General features: G+C 42.9%; 1 protein-coding gene across 3 annotated transcripts in view; it reads left to right on the forward strand.

The window, feature by feature from the left end:
* The window catches only part of PIK3R1 (phosphoinositide-3-kinase regulatory subunit 1), a 51,778-nt gene extending 39,563 nt beyond the window's left edge, over positions 1-12,215 (forward strand). For 2 of the 3 annotated variants that reach the window (XM_088443938.1, XM_088443939.1), the window contains exons 7-15: positions 4,653-4,755; positions 5,373-5,471; positions 5,586-5,766; positions 5,880-6,005; positions 6,251-6,393; positions 7,128-7,304; positions 7,407-7,472; positions 8,023-8,190; positions 8,307-12,215. In XM_088443938.1, the coding sequence (XP_088300064.1) occupies positions 4,653-4,755; positions 5,373-5,471; positions 5,586-5,766; positions 5,880-6,005; positions 6,251-6,393; positions 7,128-7,304; positions 7,407-7,472; positions 8,023-8,190; positions 8,307-8,496 (1,253 nt within the window). In that variant the 3' untranslated portion in view covers positions 8,497-12,215. Of the gene's footprint in view, positions 1-3,650; positions 3,869-4,652; positions 4,756-5,372; positions 5,472-5,585; positions 5,767-5,879; positions 6,006-6,250; positions 6,394-7,127; positions 7,305-7,406; positions 7,473-8,022; positions 8,191-8,306 lie in introns of those variants that run through there. The other variant, XM_088443940.1, reaches the window with a different exon arrangement.
* The last annotated feature ends 7,108 nt before the right edge of the window (positions 12,216-19,323 follow it).

Below are 19,323 nucleotides of genomic sequence, written 5' to 3' on the forward strand. Positions count from 1 at the left end.
TCACCCTTGAGAATTTTTATATTTTTTTCCTGTTACAAATGTTCAGTGAATGGATTTGGGTGATTGTTGTTGTATCTGCCCCATAATCTGTCATCTGTGCTCTTGATGTGTGTCATGCTGTCATTTTGTATTGGTGGTTAAGTCTCACAAAATGGAGAGCGGTGATGATCTAGGTCTGTTGGCAATAAGTGTGATTTTGTGGCCAATGTGTAAATGGGCACAGAGAGGGTTGTCCCTCCTGATTTGTGTTGATGACTCTAGTGTATGCCGTCTAACACCATTGAGTAGGTGATTTGAACAAAATGGAGAGCCTGCTATTAGAATAGATGGGTTATGCCCCCGCAGAACTCTGCTTTCGTGCAACCAGTCTTGGAGGAAACGTTTGTCATGAATAAGAATGGGCACAGTGTGTCCATAGAATTGTAATTATGCCATCTGCTGGCAAACGTTCCTGCAGTATTGCAGGACACTTCTCTGTGTGCATCTTCTCCTTGTTTCAGTCACGAGCATATTCAATTGTTTGAGTGAATTTACTCCTATCTAAAGTGGTTGGGAATTAATTGAGTTGTGTTGGGCGATCAGACCCGAGGCTGCACTTATCACCGATTTCCTCCTGTAGTGCAACTAGAAATTCACATGAAGGTGTTTTGGGGCTGGCGGCAACTGTCCGGCACTTGGCACCTAAGAAGCCGCTTAACGCTGCTCATCCCGTCCCCTTGGGTGCGAGAATGCTGCCATCGCGGCCAGCACAGGGCTGGTTTGCGCAAAGAGTTGGACTAGCTCCCGACCACTTTAGATATCCTCAATTGAATATGACCCTATAGTGGTGTGTTTTTTTTTTTTTTGTCACAATTTAGAAAAAAAAGCGAATGGAATAATGTGTGCGCACCATTTAACATATTAGTGTATGTACTTATGGAACATTAAGGGGCATATGTATCAAAGCTTGATGTGAGATATAATTGTGAAAAATATATCACCAACCAATGAGCGAGTCCAAACTATCATTTCTTAAACACAGTCTGCAAAAATGTAAGTTAGAAGCTGATTGGTTGGTGATGTGATATCTATCTATCTATATATATATATATATATATATAATCACAATTTTATCTCACATCAAGCTTTGATACATATGCCCTTAAATACCTGCAGGCAAGAGCTACCAATAATCTCACCACAGAGACTGTCACATTACACAGATACAATATCACTGCCTTCATATAGCTAGCGGCTGCCCATGTCCTGTCCACAGATGTGCGGTAGGAGATGGTTGGGAGCAGCATTGTCTTGCAGCCAGGAGTCCTAATGATCTCAGATCTGCAGCATGTTCTCAGCTTGGCTGCCGTGTGATATGGGAATACGTGCAGAACAATGCACTTCTCCCCTCCTGCAGTAAAACGATTAGTCATGGAGCCGCTGTAACGTGGAAATCGTCACTGGCTGTAGACGAGAGATTTACAGGCTCGGCAGTGCAGAGGTTAAACAGCCACATTCTGCCCCGCCATTGTCTGGGGGTTAAGAGCAGCTATGTGGCAGACAGGGTTGGTGGGGGAAGGACGTGTGCAGACACGTCAGTCTTTTTCTTGGAGGTACAAACCTTTTCTGCACGCCAGTTCTTTGCTGCTTCTATTTTCTGCACGTTAGATGAGCCACTTCCTGAATTTAGTTGCTGTCAGAACTCGGCCTGTCTACCTTCCACTTGAACACTGCTCCCAGCAGCCAGTTACAGAGGCTATTTTAAGTCCCCCCGCACAATGGTCGTCTCAGTTACTGAGCTAAAACCAGTACGCTCCCCGCAGCAGCCACTTGTTAGCTGATGACAGCTTCCACCTTGATTGACAGCCTCTTCCATACCCTCCCCCCCCCCCACACACAAAATCCCTAGCTCAGCAAATATTTGAACCTGCTTGAGTTAATCATGAAACTGAGATCTTTATCTCAGAGCGACGTGCAAGCCTGAGTCTCTCTCTCCTCCCCTGCTCTCAGTACAGTACTGAAATCGCCTTCACTTTTTAATCATTAACCTGAAATGAAAGACTAGATTCCACCGCACTACCTCTGTGGCTTGATTACTTGAACAAAGTAGTGGCTTCGGTTGCTGGTGTCAAAATTTCGCTTACGGGATCTTACTTGCTTGAGTTTTGGCTATCCTGGCAACTAATATAGGGGGATTTGATTGTGGACATACCAGATTGTTTCTCTTTTTTTAATTTTTTAATTTATTTTTTTAAGTATTTTTTTTTTTTTTTTTGTTCTGGATTTTTTACATTTAAAACTGAAGGCAATGCACGATATTCTAAGTAAGTAATTTTTAGGCTAATTTTGAGTGATTCATTTTACTTGTCTCTTGTATCTATGGGCTTATGGCTGGCACACCTGGCTAGTTAATGCTTTTGTTGGTGCCGGTACTCAGCAGCTTGTTCTCTCTCTGCTTCGGATCCTGAGTAGTATAAAAAGAGGAATTAAATTGTAGTCTTGTATCCCACTACGGTGAGAGGAGTATACAGAGACCGTGGAAATAAACCCGTCGCTGCCCCAACTCATGCTGCTTAAAGTAGGCACTTAGCAGGCTAGACTGGTTTGGCTTGCATGCTCCCCTGCTCCTGTAATAATGACAGAGTTGAAGCACTATACACACTTCACCTAGCAGTGACTGTAGAGTGCACATCGCCTCTATTCCTATAACCTGCACCTTCCCACCCATTTTTTTTTGTCCAAATACTCTCTTAATCCCCTTTTCGTTTGGTTTATGCCTCTCTTATATTTTTGTCATGGCCTCGTGTGTAATGTGAAGTTTTTGAGCTACGTTTTTTTTTAGCCGTTTTGGACAATGCGATTCTCATCACGCTTTTCTTTAAGGAAAACTGTCTCCTTTTTATGGAAAGCGTAAAGAGCAATTTATATATTGGACTCGCTTTGTAAGCACCGTTTATATATCCGTAATAATACTATATAACTGTTACCGTACACAGTAATGTTATGGGGAAAAGCGAGTAATATTCCCAAAATTCATGTAGAAAGGCCAAGAGGCAACTGCAAGTTTTGTAACCCAACAGGATTGCAGTCTTTTTAATATAGCTTGTGTCACTGAAATGTATACCCACAGACCGAGGCCCATGCAGTCAATTAGCGTGGGAATTTTTATTAGTCAGTGGTTGGGGTCCATTCAGAAAGTGGTGACTTGTGCGGGCGGACTCGCTCCTTGTTATCTGTAAATATGAATGACTTTTAGGCTAAGTGATTTGTGTCTTTCCTTGCACTATGCCCGTCTCGTGAGATCAGCAGTGTAGGCATTTCTTGTGAATGGAGTTAGTGAGCAGCAGTCCCCAGATTGCTAGATGCAGCCCTGCCTGCCCTGTAGGGAAGAAAGGACAGTGTCAATGGTACGTGCTGTTGCTGCTCAGCTCATCAGGCTGCCAGCAGAGGAACGTACCATCCTGCACAGTCATAAAAAGGGGAATTGCACTGTGCAAGTAACGTTTATCAGCTGCAGAGCAGCCAAATGAAAAGCCTTTTTATGATGCATGGTGTTTTTATGGTTCTGTCAAATGCAAATCATCTGCCTCCAGTGCAAATGTGAATTTAAGGTTCGTGTGGAAAAGAGATGAAGAGACAGGAGTAGCCCGTCGGTAGTGCATACGATTGGATAGCTGGGATGATGTAATAGGTTACCGTGCAGCCCCTTAAAGGTTTTCAAATGATTCCAAGACATCATTTTCAAAGAAGGTCTTGGTTGTATTACTTCTTTATAGCTGGACTATGTGCAACATTATGTGGAGTGTAGATGAAGGGGTGCCAGAACATGACAAGCCTGATCTACACTATGGGGGAGATTTGATGTTTTATATAGAGCTGGATGCACCAGGTAACAATTTTTGCTGAATTAAATCAGGATTCTGAAATTTGATCATGTCATATGCTTACATATATATGTTTTATGCTTTATTTTTTTTATTGTAAGATCATTTGATGAGCAGTTTATTTTTTTTTTGTACAGTATTACCATTCTACGTTCTTTGCTTGCAGTTTTTGCATTTTTGGCTTATTTTATGCATGCTGTATAGGTTTATGCCTGAATAGCCGTGCACATTTTTCTCTGCACCAAGGTTCTTTTGTTAGCGTTCAAGATACTTTTATTGCTTTCAGCATGTCAGCAATTCACTGATCTCTGTGGGAGCCTATTGTTCAGCAGACGCTTCTCTGCATTAAGCGGAGGATAAAAAAATAACTAACGTGATTTTTGGGGTTAGTGCTTATTGTTTTTCCCTGGTTGGTGATTCATTGGCACTAAGGCAGCTGCTGTGATAATATTGAGCCAGATTAAAATGTCATCTCTTCCGGGGAGATTAGTGGCAGACCTATCTGGGTCACAGATTGATGCTTTTAGCAGGTTTCATGCACTGATGTATGAGCACATGTATTCGTTTTATTTTGTCCACAAAGTACTCTTGGAGCGTTGTTCTGTCACCTATTTTTGCAATTTAATGAAGGTTGACTCTCTCTGCCTAGCAACATGGTGCATTGTATCGATGCTTCATTCATTTAGTCTCTGCAGGTTTTTTTTTCCTTCCTCCTGACAGCTTGTAACATAGTTTGATGTTTTAGTATGAACACGTTTCATCATTATTATTATTTTTTTATCGTTTCAGCACTGCCACCGAAGCCTCCCAAATCCACTGCTGTAACCAACAACGGTACTAATCACAATATGTCTCTGCAAGATGCCGAATGGTACTGGGGCGATATATCAAGGTAATGCTAATCCCATTGTTTGCAGACTGAGTGTGCAGTACTGTACGTAGCATTCGCGACAGAGTAAGGGCTCCTTTGGAAGGAAATGCTGCACAGTGTAGCTATATAGTAAGGTGATGGTTTTTAGATGCTTGTATTTTGAGCACCGTTAAATACCATCTTTCGGAGTAACTATATTTAGTGTATGGCAATGGACATGTGCACACGTTGTTTGGCTAGTCTGGACACAAACGGCCAGAGTTTGCAACAAATGATGTCATGTTAGAAAATTGCATCTAGCAGCTTACTGTTACTGCTCTGAAGATTCCACCTAACACAACTTGTGAGCTAAGTGTGAGCGCACTTGACTGTCTCAAGCTCTACATACATGGAGATCAAATGATTAGTCAGAAATAGTTGAGTGTGAGGCAGATTAGCCAGCAAAAGGCTATATCCTATTGCAACATGCCAGCCACTGTCGAGCCTTGTGTGTTTAAGTTCTACACCTTCTGCAGTATTTATATACCTAGTTCAGGACGCAATATTGCGATTACAGTTTATTTTCGATTTCCATTGAATTGCTCACCTGTTAATTGTTTATCCACATTTCTGATTTGCTAAATGTTCTTTCCCTACAGGGAGGAGGTAAATGAGAAACTTCGTGATACCACTGATGGTACCTTTTTGGTACGAGATGCATCTACTAAAATGCATGGGGACTATACGCTTACACTAAGGTGAGGAGTTTGTTGCGTGTGAGACGTCATCATCAGTACAGGCTTTTGGTTCCTGCATAGGTCTCCACTTGTATATTGCTAACCCTGATGTCTTGTGTTTTTTTTCTATCGCAGGAAAGGGGGAAATAACAAACTAATAAAAATCTTTCACCGAGATGGAAAATATGGCTTTTCTGATCCTTTGACTTTCAACTCAGTGGTCGAACTTATCATCCACTACCGAAATGAGTCCCTGGCCCAGTACAACTCAAAACTAGACGTTAAGCTCCTGTACCCGGTGTCTAAGTTACAACAGGTAAATTCAACTTGCAGTTATTAATTGATGGCCTTTTCCGATTCTATTCTGGTTATGTAAAATAACAAGTTGTTGTATCTGTAGTTTTAATTGCCTTTTTTGTTCCACTTAAGGATCAAGTAGTGAAAGAAGACAGCATCGAAGCTGTCGGGAAGAAGTTGCACGAGTATAATCTCCAGTTCCAGGAAAAAAATATGGAGTACGATAGACTGTATGAAGACTACACTAGGACCTCTCAGGTACTGCCTCAGGAGGCCATCTGCAGGAGCTCATTTAGGTGTAGCATTGTCAGTAGTTTTGACACATAGACCCTCTTTACCTTGGCTTCTGTCTATGGGAAAGCCAATGTTATCTGATGTGTAGTAGCTACGTGTCCTCTATCCAGTCACCTGATTGTTTGTTTAATAATTTTTAGGTGTTTATACCAATAAAGTGACATTTCGATTGGAAATTTAACCTTTTTTCATTTATTTAATCTTTGCAGGAAATTCAAATGAAAAGAACAGCCATTGAAGCATTTAATGAAACCATTAAAATATTTGAAGAACAGTGTCAGACACAGGAGAAGTACAGCAAGGAGTACATAGAGAAGTTTAGGCGTGAGGGGAATGAGAAGGAAATTCAGAGGTAAGCATGGCACCAACACCCACCACAATAACACTCTGCATAAGGTCATGTATGTAAATGCTGCATGGTTTTTTTCAATGGTGTTATGTGGCAGAAGGTCTCATTCTAACACTCTTGTTATAGCAAAGTATAAGTATTATAATGACTCATTGAGGACCGCATCCAGTACAAGTTAGCCTATCCCAGCAGAGCAGTTTGTTTGCTGTTTGGGCACTATATTTATTGCCATTTAGATAGCACCACCATATTACACAGCGCTTTGCAGAGGATAAGTAGTCCATATTGGTCCCTAATCCTATAAAGCTTACAGTTTGTTTTCTACCACAAAAAACACCCCCACTGTAGTCCATTAATTAGCAACAAGTTTAACGCTCAGCAACTCCACACTTGCTATTGAACCAGACTTTCCATTCAATAAGAATTGGTTTTCTATTGCATTCCAAAAAGAGGTGATCCAATCGCTTTCTGAGTTTGATGTAGGCCAAACGACTTGACTTTATAGCTATCAAACGGTCAGTTTAAAATAAGTTTTTGTTTTTTTTCTTAACTAAAGCCACCTTTTTGTTCTTGGACGTATAGTCCTGTCTTGGTAGAGTTATTGAAATCCTCTGTCATCTGCTTATGGTATATATGTTTCTGTATTGCTTATAAGGGCTGCCTGTCAATTCATTTTGTAGGAAACAATGCCTCTGTGATGCGCGCTTGGTGATTAAATATATTTTCCTCTATCTTAGGATCTTACACAATTATGAAAAGCTGAAGTCCCGAATCAGTGAAATTGTGGACAGTAAGCGTAGACTGGAGGAAGACCTAAAGAAGCAGGCCACTGAATACCGTGAGATTGACAAGCGTATGAATAGTATTAAACCAGACCTGATACAGCTGAGGAAGACCAGAGACCAGTACTTGATGTAAGGCTCACGCCATCCTATGCTCAGTAGTTTTAAAATGTTGTTTGATATGAAAGTGAGCACGATTATCTTTTATTTATCATCTTTTTATTTGGTCATTAGGTGGTTGACGCAAAAAGGAGTACGACAAAAGAAGTTAAACGAATGGCTGGGCAGTGAGAAAGAAGAGTAAGTCTACTTTAGTCACAGTTACTAGGCTGCTAGTTACAGCTGCAATGTCCATCTCCAAAGCACATTATCAGCTGGCTTCTCGTATTGTTACCTCCCTATGATCTCTTTTAAATGTGCTTCGTGATTACCAAACAGATGCCCTGGGTATTTAGATTACAGCCATATCAGGGCTATGTTAACAAGGGATGGACTGAAATCCCCTGCCTAGTCTGAATGAGGTTGAAATGCATTTAACCTGGCTTTTAAATTACTCTGGGGTTCATAACCTTGCACCTGTCTGATTACGTTGCAAAGGTCTCGGTGGGGGGCAGCAGTTCATATAATCCCCCAGTTTAGTGGATAGGCAATTTGGGGCTATTCTGGGGGAACTAAAAGTCTCAGCTTGACATAGAAATGAAACTCAGTCTTCAACAATGGCTTGTTACAGCTGTGGTTTAGTGTCTTTAATTATCCAGAGAGACTCATATAGCAACAGCCCTATCAGAAAGAAAAGAAATACCTTTTTCATGTGCTGCATAATTAAATGTTTTATTTTTGTCTTTTCTAGTCAGTACTCCACGGTGGAAGATGAGGATTTGCCTCATCACGATGAAAGATCATGGAATGTAGGAAATATTAACAGAATCCAAGCAGAGAACCTGTTACGTGGAAAACGAGACGGAACATTCCTTGTGCGGGAGAGCAGCAAGCAAGGGTGCTACGCCTGCTCTGTGTTGTACGTATTATTATTTATCGCACAAGCCCACTAATGAAGTATGCCTTTCATGTCTCCTACATCTTCATTATTTCATAATGACACTTTTTTTTTTCCTTTTTGTGTGTGTGTTGCAGAGCGGATGGGGAGGTCAAGCATTGCGTCATAAACAAAACCCTTACCGGCTACGGCTTTGCAGAACCCTACAACTTGTATAACTCTCTGAAAGAACTGGTGCTACATTACCAACACACGTCTCTCGTACAGCACAATGACTCTCTCAATGTCACACTAGCATACCCAATATATGCACAGCAGAGGCGATGAACACCTGATAAACTCTGGCGTCTATTCCTACATCGACACGGTTGATGCCGGTTTCGGCAAAGGAATAAATCCTAAAGCTCCCTCGTCCGCCTACTTCACAAGATTGAGCTGCAGTATCAAAGCTACCTTCAGATGAGATAAGAGCTATCTTTCGCCATGGAAGCAGGAGATGAGTGTTAAGCTGTGAATGTATGTTTCTAAGCTATCGTGCTCGCTTTGTAAGAACGAGAAGCACAGCAACAGAAAGATATGCTATTATAAGCCTATCTCCGGCCTACGGTACCCTGAGGCCTTCACCATGGTGCTTGTTTACGTTCTATTGAAGCTTTACCAGCTTGAATGTTGGTCACCGCAGATCCAAGAAGCCAAGGTGTCTTTTTGTTAGTACAGTACTGTGTTGAGTTTTTTTTGGGGGTGGGATGGGTGGACCATCTGACAAGGCCCTTTGAGGACTTGTGGCACATTGCTCAGAGGAACTACCCACACAGCCTTGCGGATTGTACCATTTTCCCCAAAAATGTAAAAGAAGAAAATAAAATGTAGCAGAATGGCACTTTTTTATCATGTCTAAAAAAAAAAAAAAAAAAAAGATTTTTGGAAAAAGGAATCTTGCGAGTCGTATCAGCCACACAAAGTGTATGCAGCAAAGTGCCAGGAAGTGTTTTACTAAGACTAACCATGGGACAAAATTAATTCTGTTATAAGAACCTATTTAATGTGGACTATGACAGGATGGAAAACGATAAACAGTATATATATATATAAATATATATGTGTACATAGCAATGTGGGACTAGCTATCAAAATGGAACCTACCAATACCGAACTGTCTACTTTTTATTTTGCTGACTGCTGAATCCTTAATGCTATGCAACATCCATTTTCTTTAAGCTGTTTTTGTTTTGTCATTTTATACGTACCAATAACATACCTTTCTATCCATGAAATGTTACTTTTTCGTTATAGTTTTTGTGTTTTATGCAATGTGCAGTATGTCTGGGGGGTAGCTGAGGCGCAGAGTAACATGGAAATCTAAACTAGAGCTATTTTACCATAAATCTTGTATAGAGAGTACTTGGCTTTAAGCCCAAGACTAAAGAAGACGAGAAATTCATTACAAACATTTGATTATTGCATTGTTGGGCAGTGCCTAATGATCTGCAAAGCTGCTTTTTATTTTTTTTTAAGGAAAAAAACCTTTTAAGATCTATAAATATATAAAACCTAATGAATCAGAGTTTGACAGTGTTTTTTATGTTTTGTTTGTTGGTTTGTTTTTTTTCCTAATTACGGTACTTTGTAACGTGCTTAGGGCATTCTCGTCCTCTGTCCTTTTACTGCTTCTGACTGGGTAGAAAGTTTGCCTAAACTTCCTAGCCTCCACTTATGATGACAACACCATTACATTGCTGCAATGGCTTTTAAAGAAACTTTAAAACGTGTTAAGAATCAAAGAAAACTAAAGTTCACGTGGGGGGGAGGGGCAAGGGGGCAAAATGAAAAATTGTACGTATTTGGTTTTTGCATACTATAAAGCCAGTATCCAAAATGTTGGCATCCAACCTTGTTTCCAAAAGAGTTTATGGAATAATCTGTAGAGGAGTTAGAAATACAGTTGGATACTGTGTGTTATCGGCTGTCATGTATGTACCTTTTATAGTTTTTATTATTTTAGCACTTTTTACACAGCTCTTACACAAGCCAATCACTATAAGCTGGTAACTGGCCCTGGCCAGCAGTTATGTATTCTATAATATTTGCAACTGCCTGCCTTGTAATATTTGCAGACATAATCCATTTTGACTATATGATTACCATACATTAGTCACTGTACATTGCTTTACCACCTAGAGCAGGGTGAATTGTCGTCTGTGTTCTTCATCCAGGTTTGTTGAATTGTCAGCTGTCTCTCTGGCCTACAGATATCTTGAAATTGTCATGCTTGTGAGATCAGCTTTTTATTAATACTGTACAAGGCATATTCTAAGAACCAAACTTCATTTTGGACCTGTGAGTTTCCAGACTTTTCGTACTAATCTAGCGAACGTTGTTGCTTCTGCAGGCTGTAATCAATGTAGTGTCAATGTCGTCATGTTAAACTTTGAACATCTAATTTTTATTGCGTCAGAAATCTTAAGTGCTAAACACTTACTGTAAATCATGCGCCCTGATAAATGTTGTTCTATCCCATCGTTCCACAGCTGTTTGGTACTTTATATTAATGTAATTTAAGGTTTAAAGACAATTATTTTTTCATATGCATTTGTTTTCCTCCTCAAGACTCCGGGAAAAGCATAATTAATTTCCCGATCTAAGCCATTTTTTTTTTTTCTTTAACTTGGTTGTAGTTTATTTTAATATCATACCATTAATATTGCATTAATAGGTGAACGTAAGAGGATTTAATTTTAAGAAAAAAACATGTTTATGAAATGCACATGCACTATTCATCCAATCTAAGGTACACCCTGCAGATTTCTGAAGCACAACAATGTTAATCCTGGGTTCAACAATGAGTTTTTGTAGCTTAAAGGTATATGATATTTGGCAAAGCGTAGGTAATAATTGGGCTAACTTGTGTTGGGCAGTGCAAACATCCTTATTGCAGTAGGGAAGTTGTTAAAGGGCCACTTAGCCTAAAATACAAGATTTTGTATTGTAAATCTTGTAGTGCTCCTATAACCTGTCAAATAATTGTAAACATTTAAGGTCAGCCTTCGGCTGTACTACATTTCCTACATAGGTGCTGAACGAAAAGCTACTGACCATGTTATAAGCAATTGGAGTGCCAAAGCTTCCTATTCCCTACTGTAAGTGGTAATTAAAATACACTTTACGCAGAACACAAGTTACCCCCCTAGGTGGAGAGACAAGTTACATTAAAATTCAGTAAGAACTGAAGGTATCAGTATTGTGTGCAATGTAGAGCAAGCGCTGTTGTCCTGTTATCGGCCATACGTTTCCAAGGGGCTACATTTTTGTGCTTGTACTTTCCCCTCAATGGCCTCTGGCACAGAGAACTTGGTGAGCTTAGAAAAAAAGTTTTTTCTGGTGGAACTCAATACGTATCCGATATCTTCAGCTTTGCAAACATTTGCATATGTTCGTGAATGTTCCTTGTCGCTCCCTCGTACAGATAAAGGCACTTATATTTTAGGTTTAGTTTGCATCACGCAGTTCGCAATCTACTCTTCGAATTTAGGCAATTGTCTGCAGTTCTGTAACATAGACCTGGTTATACATGGTATTCCATTCTGACTAAACATCTCTTCATGTGAAGTTCAGGAGCTCTAAAAAATGGGCAGCTTTGTGCTCGTTGCCTGGCAGAGGCGAAATATGCCAAATTTTATACACTTACAGCTAATGCTATGTCCGTAAATACACATGATTCGTCACCATACGACTGCATTAGCTGCCCGATGTGCTGCTATTTTGTCTTGTTTTTTTTTTTTTTTTCCAATATCAAAACAAAATTTATCTTCAATGTTTATACAACATTTAAAAAAAAAATGACTTGTTAAACACCATTAATACTTTGGTCTTTTGTTGGGGGAGAAAAGGATGGTTAGTAGTAATTTGCCTTTACAAGGCAATTAATAAAGTTGTGCCTCTGAAACTTTTGAGCTATAGCTTTGATAAAGCTCTGTGTCTCGTTTTTAAGTTGCTTTAAAACATTGTATTAGACCTTCAAACAGAATAAAGATTGTTTTGAAAATGAACTGCTGTCTGCTATATATATTTTTTTAAAACTCTTTATTCAAGGAAACGGAAATCCACATCACTAAGGATACAAAGTTTGGTTTTTCTGTTTTTTTTTTTTTTTTTAAACTAGTTATGCAAACATAAAGACCAAAACATGGAGCGGGAGGTGAGGAAAGGGAGATAAAACCGGTACATATCAAACAATACACATCAAAAAAGTAAATAAGCAATGGTGCAAGTCTTAAGGCCGGTACACACTAGACAATATAACATGTCGCTGGTATCGTCGGTGAATGCAGCATGGCTGACATCGGTGTGTGTATGCACTTGCCGATGCCGGGTCCCGTTGCGCGACAGGTCGGCTGGGTACACATTGTTAAATGTGTACCCAGCTTTACTAAGCCACAAGGTGTAAAATCCGATGAGGAGGACCCGAGGACGGAAAGGCATGCAGACTATCTAGGCACAAAGGCCACACTAATCCAGAGGAGGGAGAGGACCGACTGCTCTCTCAAGTACCAGGGACCCTATACAGTTCAAATTTGTGAGTGCAATCATGTAGGTGTTAGGTAATCTTTTCCATGCTAACCATACCATATATTAAACGTAACTCATAAGAGCAGAAATAACGGGAGGGTCAGGGAATGTCCTATTTCTAGCTATTAAAACGGAAGCCGTTGCTAAATTATGGGAGAACAATTTGTTCAGTGGAGAGTCTATATCTGGAAATGGTCGTGCGAGCAGGAACACCCATTGGTCCAAGGCGAGCAAGAGGCCAGAAAGGGATAGACCCTTATTCCAAAATGGAACAGCACAAGGGCATGTCCACCAAGTGTGGAGGTGAAGAACTCTGTGGCCATAGTTCTGCCAACAGCCCGGAGCAGAGACTGAGAACATTTTGGAACGTTTTGTCTGGTGTGTAATAACCTATAATACAGTTTCCTTAATTTGTGTGGAGAGAGAACTCATAGCTATCCCCTCCCTCACCTCCACCCAGCAGGGGTCATCTGAAGGTGGTCTGTCTGCTATATTTTAATACCAGAGCTGCTGGAAAATTTACATGGTTGTCAATACTGGCCATCATTACCCCATACTGTTCTTGTCATTAAAAGGGATTGCCTTGGAGGATTCCTGTCTGAATAAAAAACTTTTTGGAAAAGTTCTGACATTCCAAAAATGTGCTCAATTGGTAGGCTGGTCTCTGTGATCTAGTTTGCAATGCCTTTACACAGTATACACTACGTTGGAAGCGGTTATATTGCTCATTTTGCATTTTTAATTACTGCATTTGTCACTCAGGTTCCTGCAACCTGTTAAATTTTAGCCACAATTTAAATAAAATACAACAAAAAACAGGATTACTAGCTCAAATGCAAATATTAAGGATGTATAGTAATATGAAAAGTAGGGATCTGTATTAGAGATTCTTAAAGGGCTAATATAGCACTCAAAGGGGGTTGATTCAATTATGTGGCGTAATGGCAAGGAAGTGAATAAATTTGCTATATAGGGTTCTCTCATATTGCGGCAAATTCACAGATTTTTGGGCACACCATTAGGAGAGCAAAAGAGAATCGGCGATGTGGAATCTCGTTCAGGAATACATTGCGCACCTAATTGAATAGACCTCTTCATGTCGTTCCCTGCATTTCACAGCAATCAGCAGCTAAGCTATAGGATAGGACGATCTTATTTGTATATAATGCTTGAGATTGGCTTGCAACTAATCCTATGCCACCCTCTATGGAAGGGAGCACTGTCGCCTGGAGGTCTGCCACAATTTCTGGTAAAATCATGGATTGTAATGTACATGGGGGCAAATTTACTAAAGTGCAGGTTTTTAGAAGTGGAGAAGTTGCCCATAGCAAACAATCAGATTCTACTTATCACTTATCTAATACCTTCTAGAAGATAGCTAGAATCTGATTGGTTGCTATGGGCAACGTCTCTTCTAAAAACCCGCACTTTAGTAAATATACCCCATAGTGTGTACCATAACTTTTTTTTTTATTTTATAGTTTGAGGACACCGTTCTGGATTACGGTGGGGTCATAGAGGATAATGTTGCGTTGTGGTCTGTGCATGCATAGCTACTAGATATAAAGCTTCTCAATTATCAACCAATCGTATTTTAACGCTCCTTTGTCTAGTTCATTCTATAAAATAATGGGAAATATCTGACTGGTTACTTGTCCTCTATGGAAGGTTTAAGACACAGGTTCCCAAACGTGATCCTCAAGGCACCCCAACAGTTCAGGTTTTAGAGTGAGCACAGGTGACTTAATTAGTACCTCAGCCAATTTGATTTAATCACTTGTGCTCAACCATGGATATCTCTAAAACCTGTACTGTTGGGGAGCCTTGAGGACCGAGTTTGGGAACCTCTGGTCTAAGATATCTCCCCTTTGGTGGGTACAGTTGGCGCGAGAGGTTTTCTAGAAACATATTTCCATTATTATTAATGTAAGAAATATCCCTGGAGACAATGGAATACCTTATTGGTCATGGAGTAGAGCTAGCTAGAGGGCCTTTATAATTTCTCCTTCATCCACTAGGGGACACTGGAGGCTTCATGACAGTGGGGTATAGATGTGTGCTAACCTGGAGTTGGCACTTGTGTGACTAGCTCCTCCCCCTCTATACCACCCTACAACCCAGTCTTAGTATTGTGCCCAAGGGAGCTGGTCATACTTTGGGCTTCTACTCAGGGCATAGTTTAATATATAGGAAAAAAAAGATGCTGAAACAAGCATTCAGGACATGACAGGCAGCTGGCTGCCCCTGCCAGTCTGCAACGATGGAGCTGCCAGGGGGACTCTATCGCAGGTGCTTGCGGCTCGTGCATGGGTCCTCTGCTACAGAGACCACTGTCTCTGCGGTAGTCTCAGGATGCGCTGCACGCAGCGCACGTTGCGGTTCCCCATTAGCCTCACTGGCAGCCTCGGCAGTTACTGTGAGTATTATCCTGGCTCCCCGCTTAGCGGGGTTGTCGGGCACAAAAAAGGTGGTGTGTGCTAGCAGCGGCAGTCCCCGGGCACCAGATATAGTATATAAATGGGGGCCGGAGCCTAACGCTGAGGTCTGCTCCTTGCTCCCAGTTGCCCTGGCACTTCCGGAGACAGCCTCCCCAGGATTCGTGAGTGATCAGTGGGGTTAGGCTTTATAGGAGCATAGTGTTATATTATTGCTGTGATTTATACATAGCGCTTTTGGCATTGCTAACAGTGCTGTTTGGGCGAGTGTGGCTCTCCTCCCTCTCTGCCCTTATCTCCTACTATTCTGAGTCTCTACTCTTACACTGTCCGCTACACTACTGTATTGTTTCTATGTCAGTGTTGTGTACCATGGCTGGAAGAGGATCTAAAATTTCACAGAAAACTTTTTCTTTCACAAAGTGCGCAGAAATGTTTACACAGGGACAATCATCTAGCTCCCTGTTGTGTGACAATTGTGATTCGCACCAGGCTCACGGATCACCCCAGACACAGGAACCGCCGTCTTGGGCAGCGCAGTTCACTTCTGTTCTGTCACACCTGTCTGCAGAGCTAGAGGCCTCTCGTAAGGATAGAGAGGTTCCAGATCTCAGAGTTCTATGCTCTCACCCCCTGAACCAGCCTTAGCTCATTCCCTAGCTAAGTCTGTTGAGGGGCTCACAAAAGCCATGACCACGTCCCTTGCCCCTTCCGCGGGGACTTCACCACAGGTTCCCAAAAAGAGGCTGTTACCCTCAGTCCTAAAGTCAGATGACACTGAGGATGAGGATATGCCCCCACTAGAGGAGGGCGAGTTTCACGATTTTGGGGACGAACAGGTTCCGGACAATCCGGAACCTTTGTGCCAGGGGATAGAAGCTCTGATTTTAGCCATACAGCTGGTATTAAACGTGGAGGAAGAGGACCAGGGTTCTGCTCTGCCATCTATATTTAGTAAAATGCAAACACATGCCTCCTTTCCAGCATCTGAAGAGCTGAATTCTATCCTGATCACTGCCTGGAAACATCCGGATAAAAAATTCCAGGTATCCCATCGACTTTGGTCGTCCTACCCTTTCCCTACAGAAAGCAGGAAGCTATGTGAGGCTCCTCCCTCTGTAGATCCCTCAGTGTCTCGTCTGTCCAAATAGACAGTTCTGCCAGTATCAGGGGCCATTTCCTTAAAAGAGACTTCCGACAGGAATTTGGAGTTTACCCTAAAATCCATTTACATCTCCCAGGCTACGGAGGGGTAAATCTACTTATCTCCCCTAAACTGCTCCGGCTTCCCGTAAGCCTTATTCAGGACCGTCCTTTCGTGCCCCAGGAAGGTTTAGAGGCCGTTCCAGAGGAGGACCTGCCACTTCTCGTGGTTCCAGAGGTAGGGGTAGAGCCGCAGCAACCTCTACGCAGGGACCCGGCGCGTTCCCCCCCTCCCTCACAGCAGCCCAGCACACAGCGTGTGCTGAGCTGCAGTGGGAGACTGCTCATGGCTGCTGAGTAGCAGCCACAGCAGTTTCCTATGCCTGTAGGGGGAGCGATCACACTGATCATGCCCCGCCTGGCTTTGAGCAGGGCTGAGGGGGCTCAGAGCGCCCCCCCTCCCCAGCACGCAGCACCGCTTAGCGGCGCTGCAAAACTTTTTTTTTCGGGAAGGGGACATGGCTACGCCACCCACGATTAGGCCACGCCCCCTGTTACCCAGGCCTGCCTCTACATACCAGGACAGTGAGCCCTCCACCAAACCCAGTGCATGACAGGTTTCCCTCTCATCTGGGGGACCCCAGGGTGGGAGCTCGTCTTTGAGATTTCAGGGCAGTGTGGGCACAATCTTGTCCGGACGCCTGGGTTCGGGACCTCATCACCCAGGGGTACAAACTCAATTTTCAGTTCCAACCACCTCCTCTGTTTTTTACCACAAGTTTCCAGCGACAGACTGGTCATCATACAGGAAACTGTAGACAAACTTCTGAATGCTCGAGTGTTGGTACAGGTCCCCAAACATCAATTTAAAACAAGGGTTCTACTCCAGCTTGTTAGTGGTTCCAAAGCCGGACGGCTCGGTCAGACCTATTCTAAACCTGAAGGATCTCAATCCCTATCTGAGAGTGTTTAAGATGAGTCCCTTTAATCTGTCATTGCGGGGCTCGAGGAAAATGAGTTTCTGGTGTCTTTGAACATAAAAGATGCCTACCTACATGTTCCCATCTAGCCGCTTTACCAAGCGTTCCTATGATTTGCAATTCGGGACTCACATTTTCAATTCCAGGCCTGTCTTTGGCTCCCAGGGTATTCACCAAGGTACTGGCAGTAATGATGGACAATCGTGACTCCCTGAGTCCGAAGGAGAGCCCTTACTTGGACGACCTCTTCCTGCAAGCTCCTTCCAGGAACTATTTATTACAAAACATACTGGTGACTTACAGGCTCCTCATACGACACGGGTGGATCCTGAACTTTCCAAAGTCCAATCTGCAGCCAACACAGAGGCTACAATTTCTGGGGATGATTCTGGACACGGTAAGGCAGAAGGTCTTCCTTCCTAAGGAAAAAGCAACTTTCATTCAGGAGATGGGGCAGCTGATTTTACAACATCGACTAGTATCGGTGCACCTGTGCAAACAACTCCTCGGGAAGATGGTTGCGACCATCGAAGCTATCCCATACAGCTGTTTCCACTCCAGGCTTTTTCAACTGGACCGCCTCTCCCAGTGGTCGGGATCCCATCTATTCCTTCACCGACGAGTAAAGCTGGCCCCCAGAACTCGGATATCTCTGCTCTGGTGGCTGAATTCATCTCACCTGTTGGAGAGCAAGAGCTTCAGAGTGTGGAATTGGATTCTCCTCATCACAGACTCGAGTCTGAGGGAGAGGGGGGCAGTGACTCTGGAGAACCATTTCCAGGACCGCTGGACTCCACAGGAAGCGAGACTGCCCATAAACATCTTGGAATTACGGGCAGTGTTTTATGCTCTTCAACTAGCGCATCACCTGTTGCGGGGTCAAGCCATCAGAGTCCAGTTGGACATCTCCACGGTGGTGGCGTACATAAACCGATAAGACTGCACCAGAAGTCGGGTAGCAATGAGGGAGGTAAGCCGCATTCTTCTCTAAGCGGAGAAATTCGCCGTGGCATGGACTATTGGGAGGCCGACTACCTCATCAGTCATCAGGACGTACATCCCTGGGAGTGGGCACTCCATCCCCAAGTGTTTCAACAGCTTGTTCAGAGGTGGAGTCTTCCGCAAGTCGACCTATGGCGTCCAGACCCAATGATCAACTGCTCTTGGATAAAAGACCCAGAGGCCGTGGCAGTGGACGCACTCACAACACCCTGGTTGTTCCGATTAGTCTATCTGTTTCTGCCAATTCCTCTTCTGCCTCGGCTTCTGCAACGCATCAAGAGGGAAAGGGCCACGGTTCTGTTAGTGGCTCCAGATTGGCCCCGCAGAGCTTGGTATTCCAACCTGCGTCTACTGCTGATCTGTGGCCTCTACCGCTGCGAGAGGATCTCCTGCACCAAGGTACTTTTGTCTATCCAGACTTAAGGCGGCTACGTTTGACTCCGTGGCTGTTGAAAGGGCAATTTTAAGGCGAAAGGGGATCCAGTCTTCTGTAATCCCTACCATGCTCTGGGCCCGGAAGGAAGGTACTTCCAGACACTATTGTATCTGGAAGGCTTATGTGATCTGGTGTGAACATCAGGGATCGCCCCTTACAACGTTCAAGGTGTCCAGGCTCCTCCTTTTCCTGCAGGCAGGATTCTCAGTGGGCCTATGTCTTGGATCCCTGAAGGTTCAGGTGTCAGCACTGTCCACTTTCTTCCCGAAGAAACTGGCCTTACTCCCGGATGTTCAGATCCTTTTGCAGGTGCTTATACGTTTGCAACCTCCCTTTGTCCCTTCCGCGGCTCCGTGGGATTTGGATCTCATCCTTTCTTTCTTGCAGTCTTCAGTGTTTGAACCATCACAGATGGTTGAGTGTAAGTACCTCTCATGGAAGTTGGTAAGTCTCCTAGCCCTGGCTTCGGCCAGGTGAGTGTAGGAGCTCGGGGCTCTTTCCTATCGTCCTCTGTACTTGATATTCCATGCGGATAGGGCTGAACTCTGTACGCAGATGGCATTACTTCCTAAAGTGGTCTCTGCATTCCACA

The sequence above is a fragment of the Taudactylus pleione genome, unplaced genomic scaffold (assembly GCF_031769625.1).
Source record: "Taudactylus pleione unplaced genomic scaffold, aTauple2 ptg000336l, whole genome shotgun sequence".
In the NCBI taxonomy this organism is placed as follows: Eukaryota; Metazoa; Chordata; class Amphibia; order Anura; family Myobatrachidae; genus Taudactylus; species Taudactylus pleione.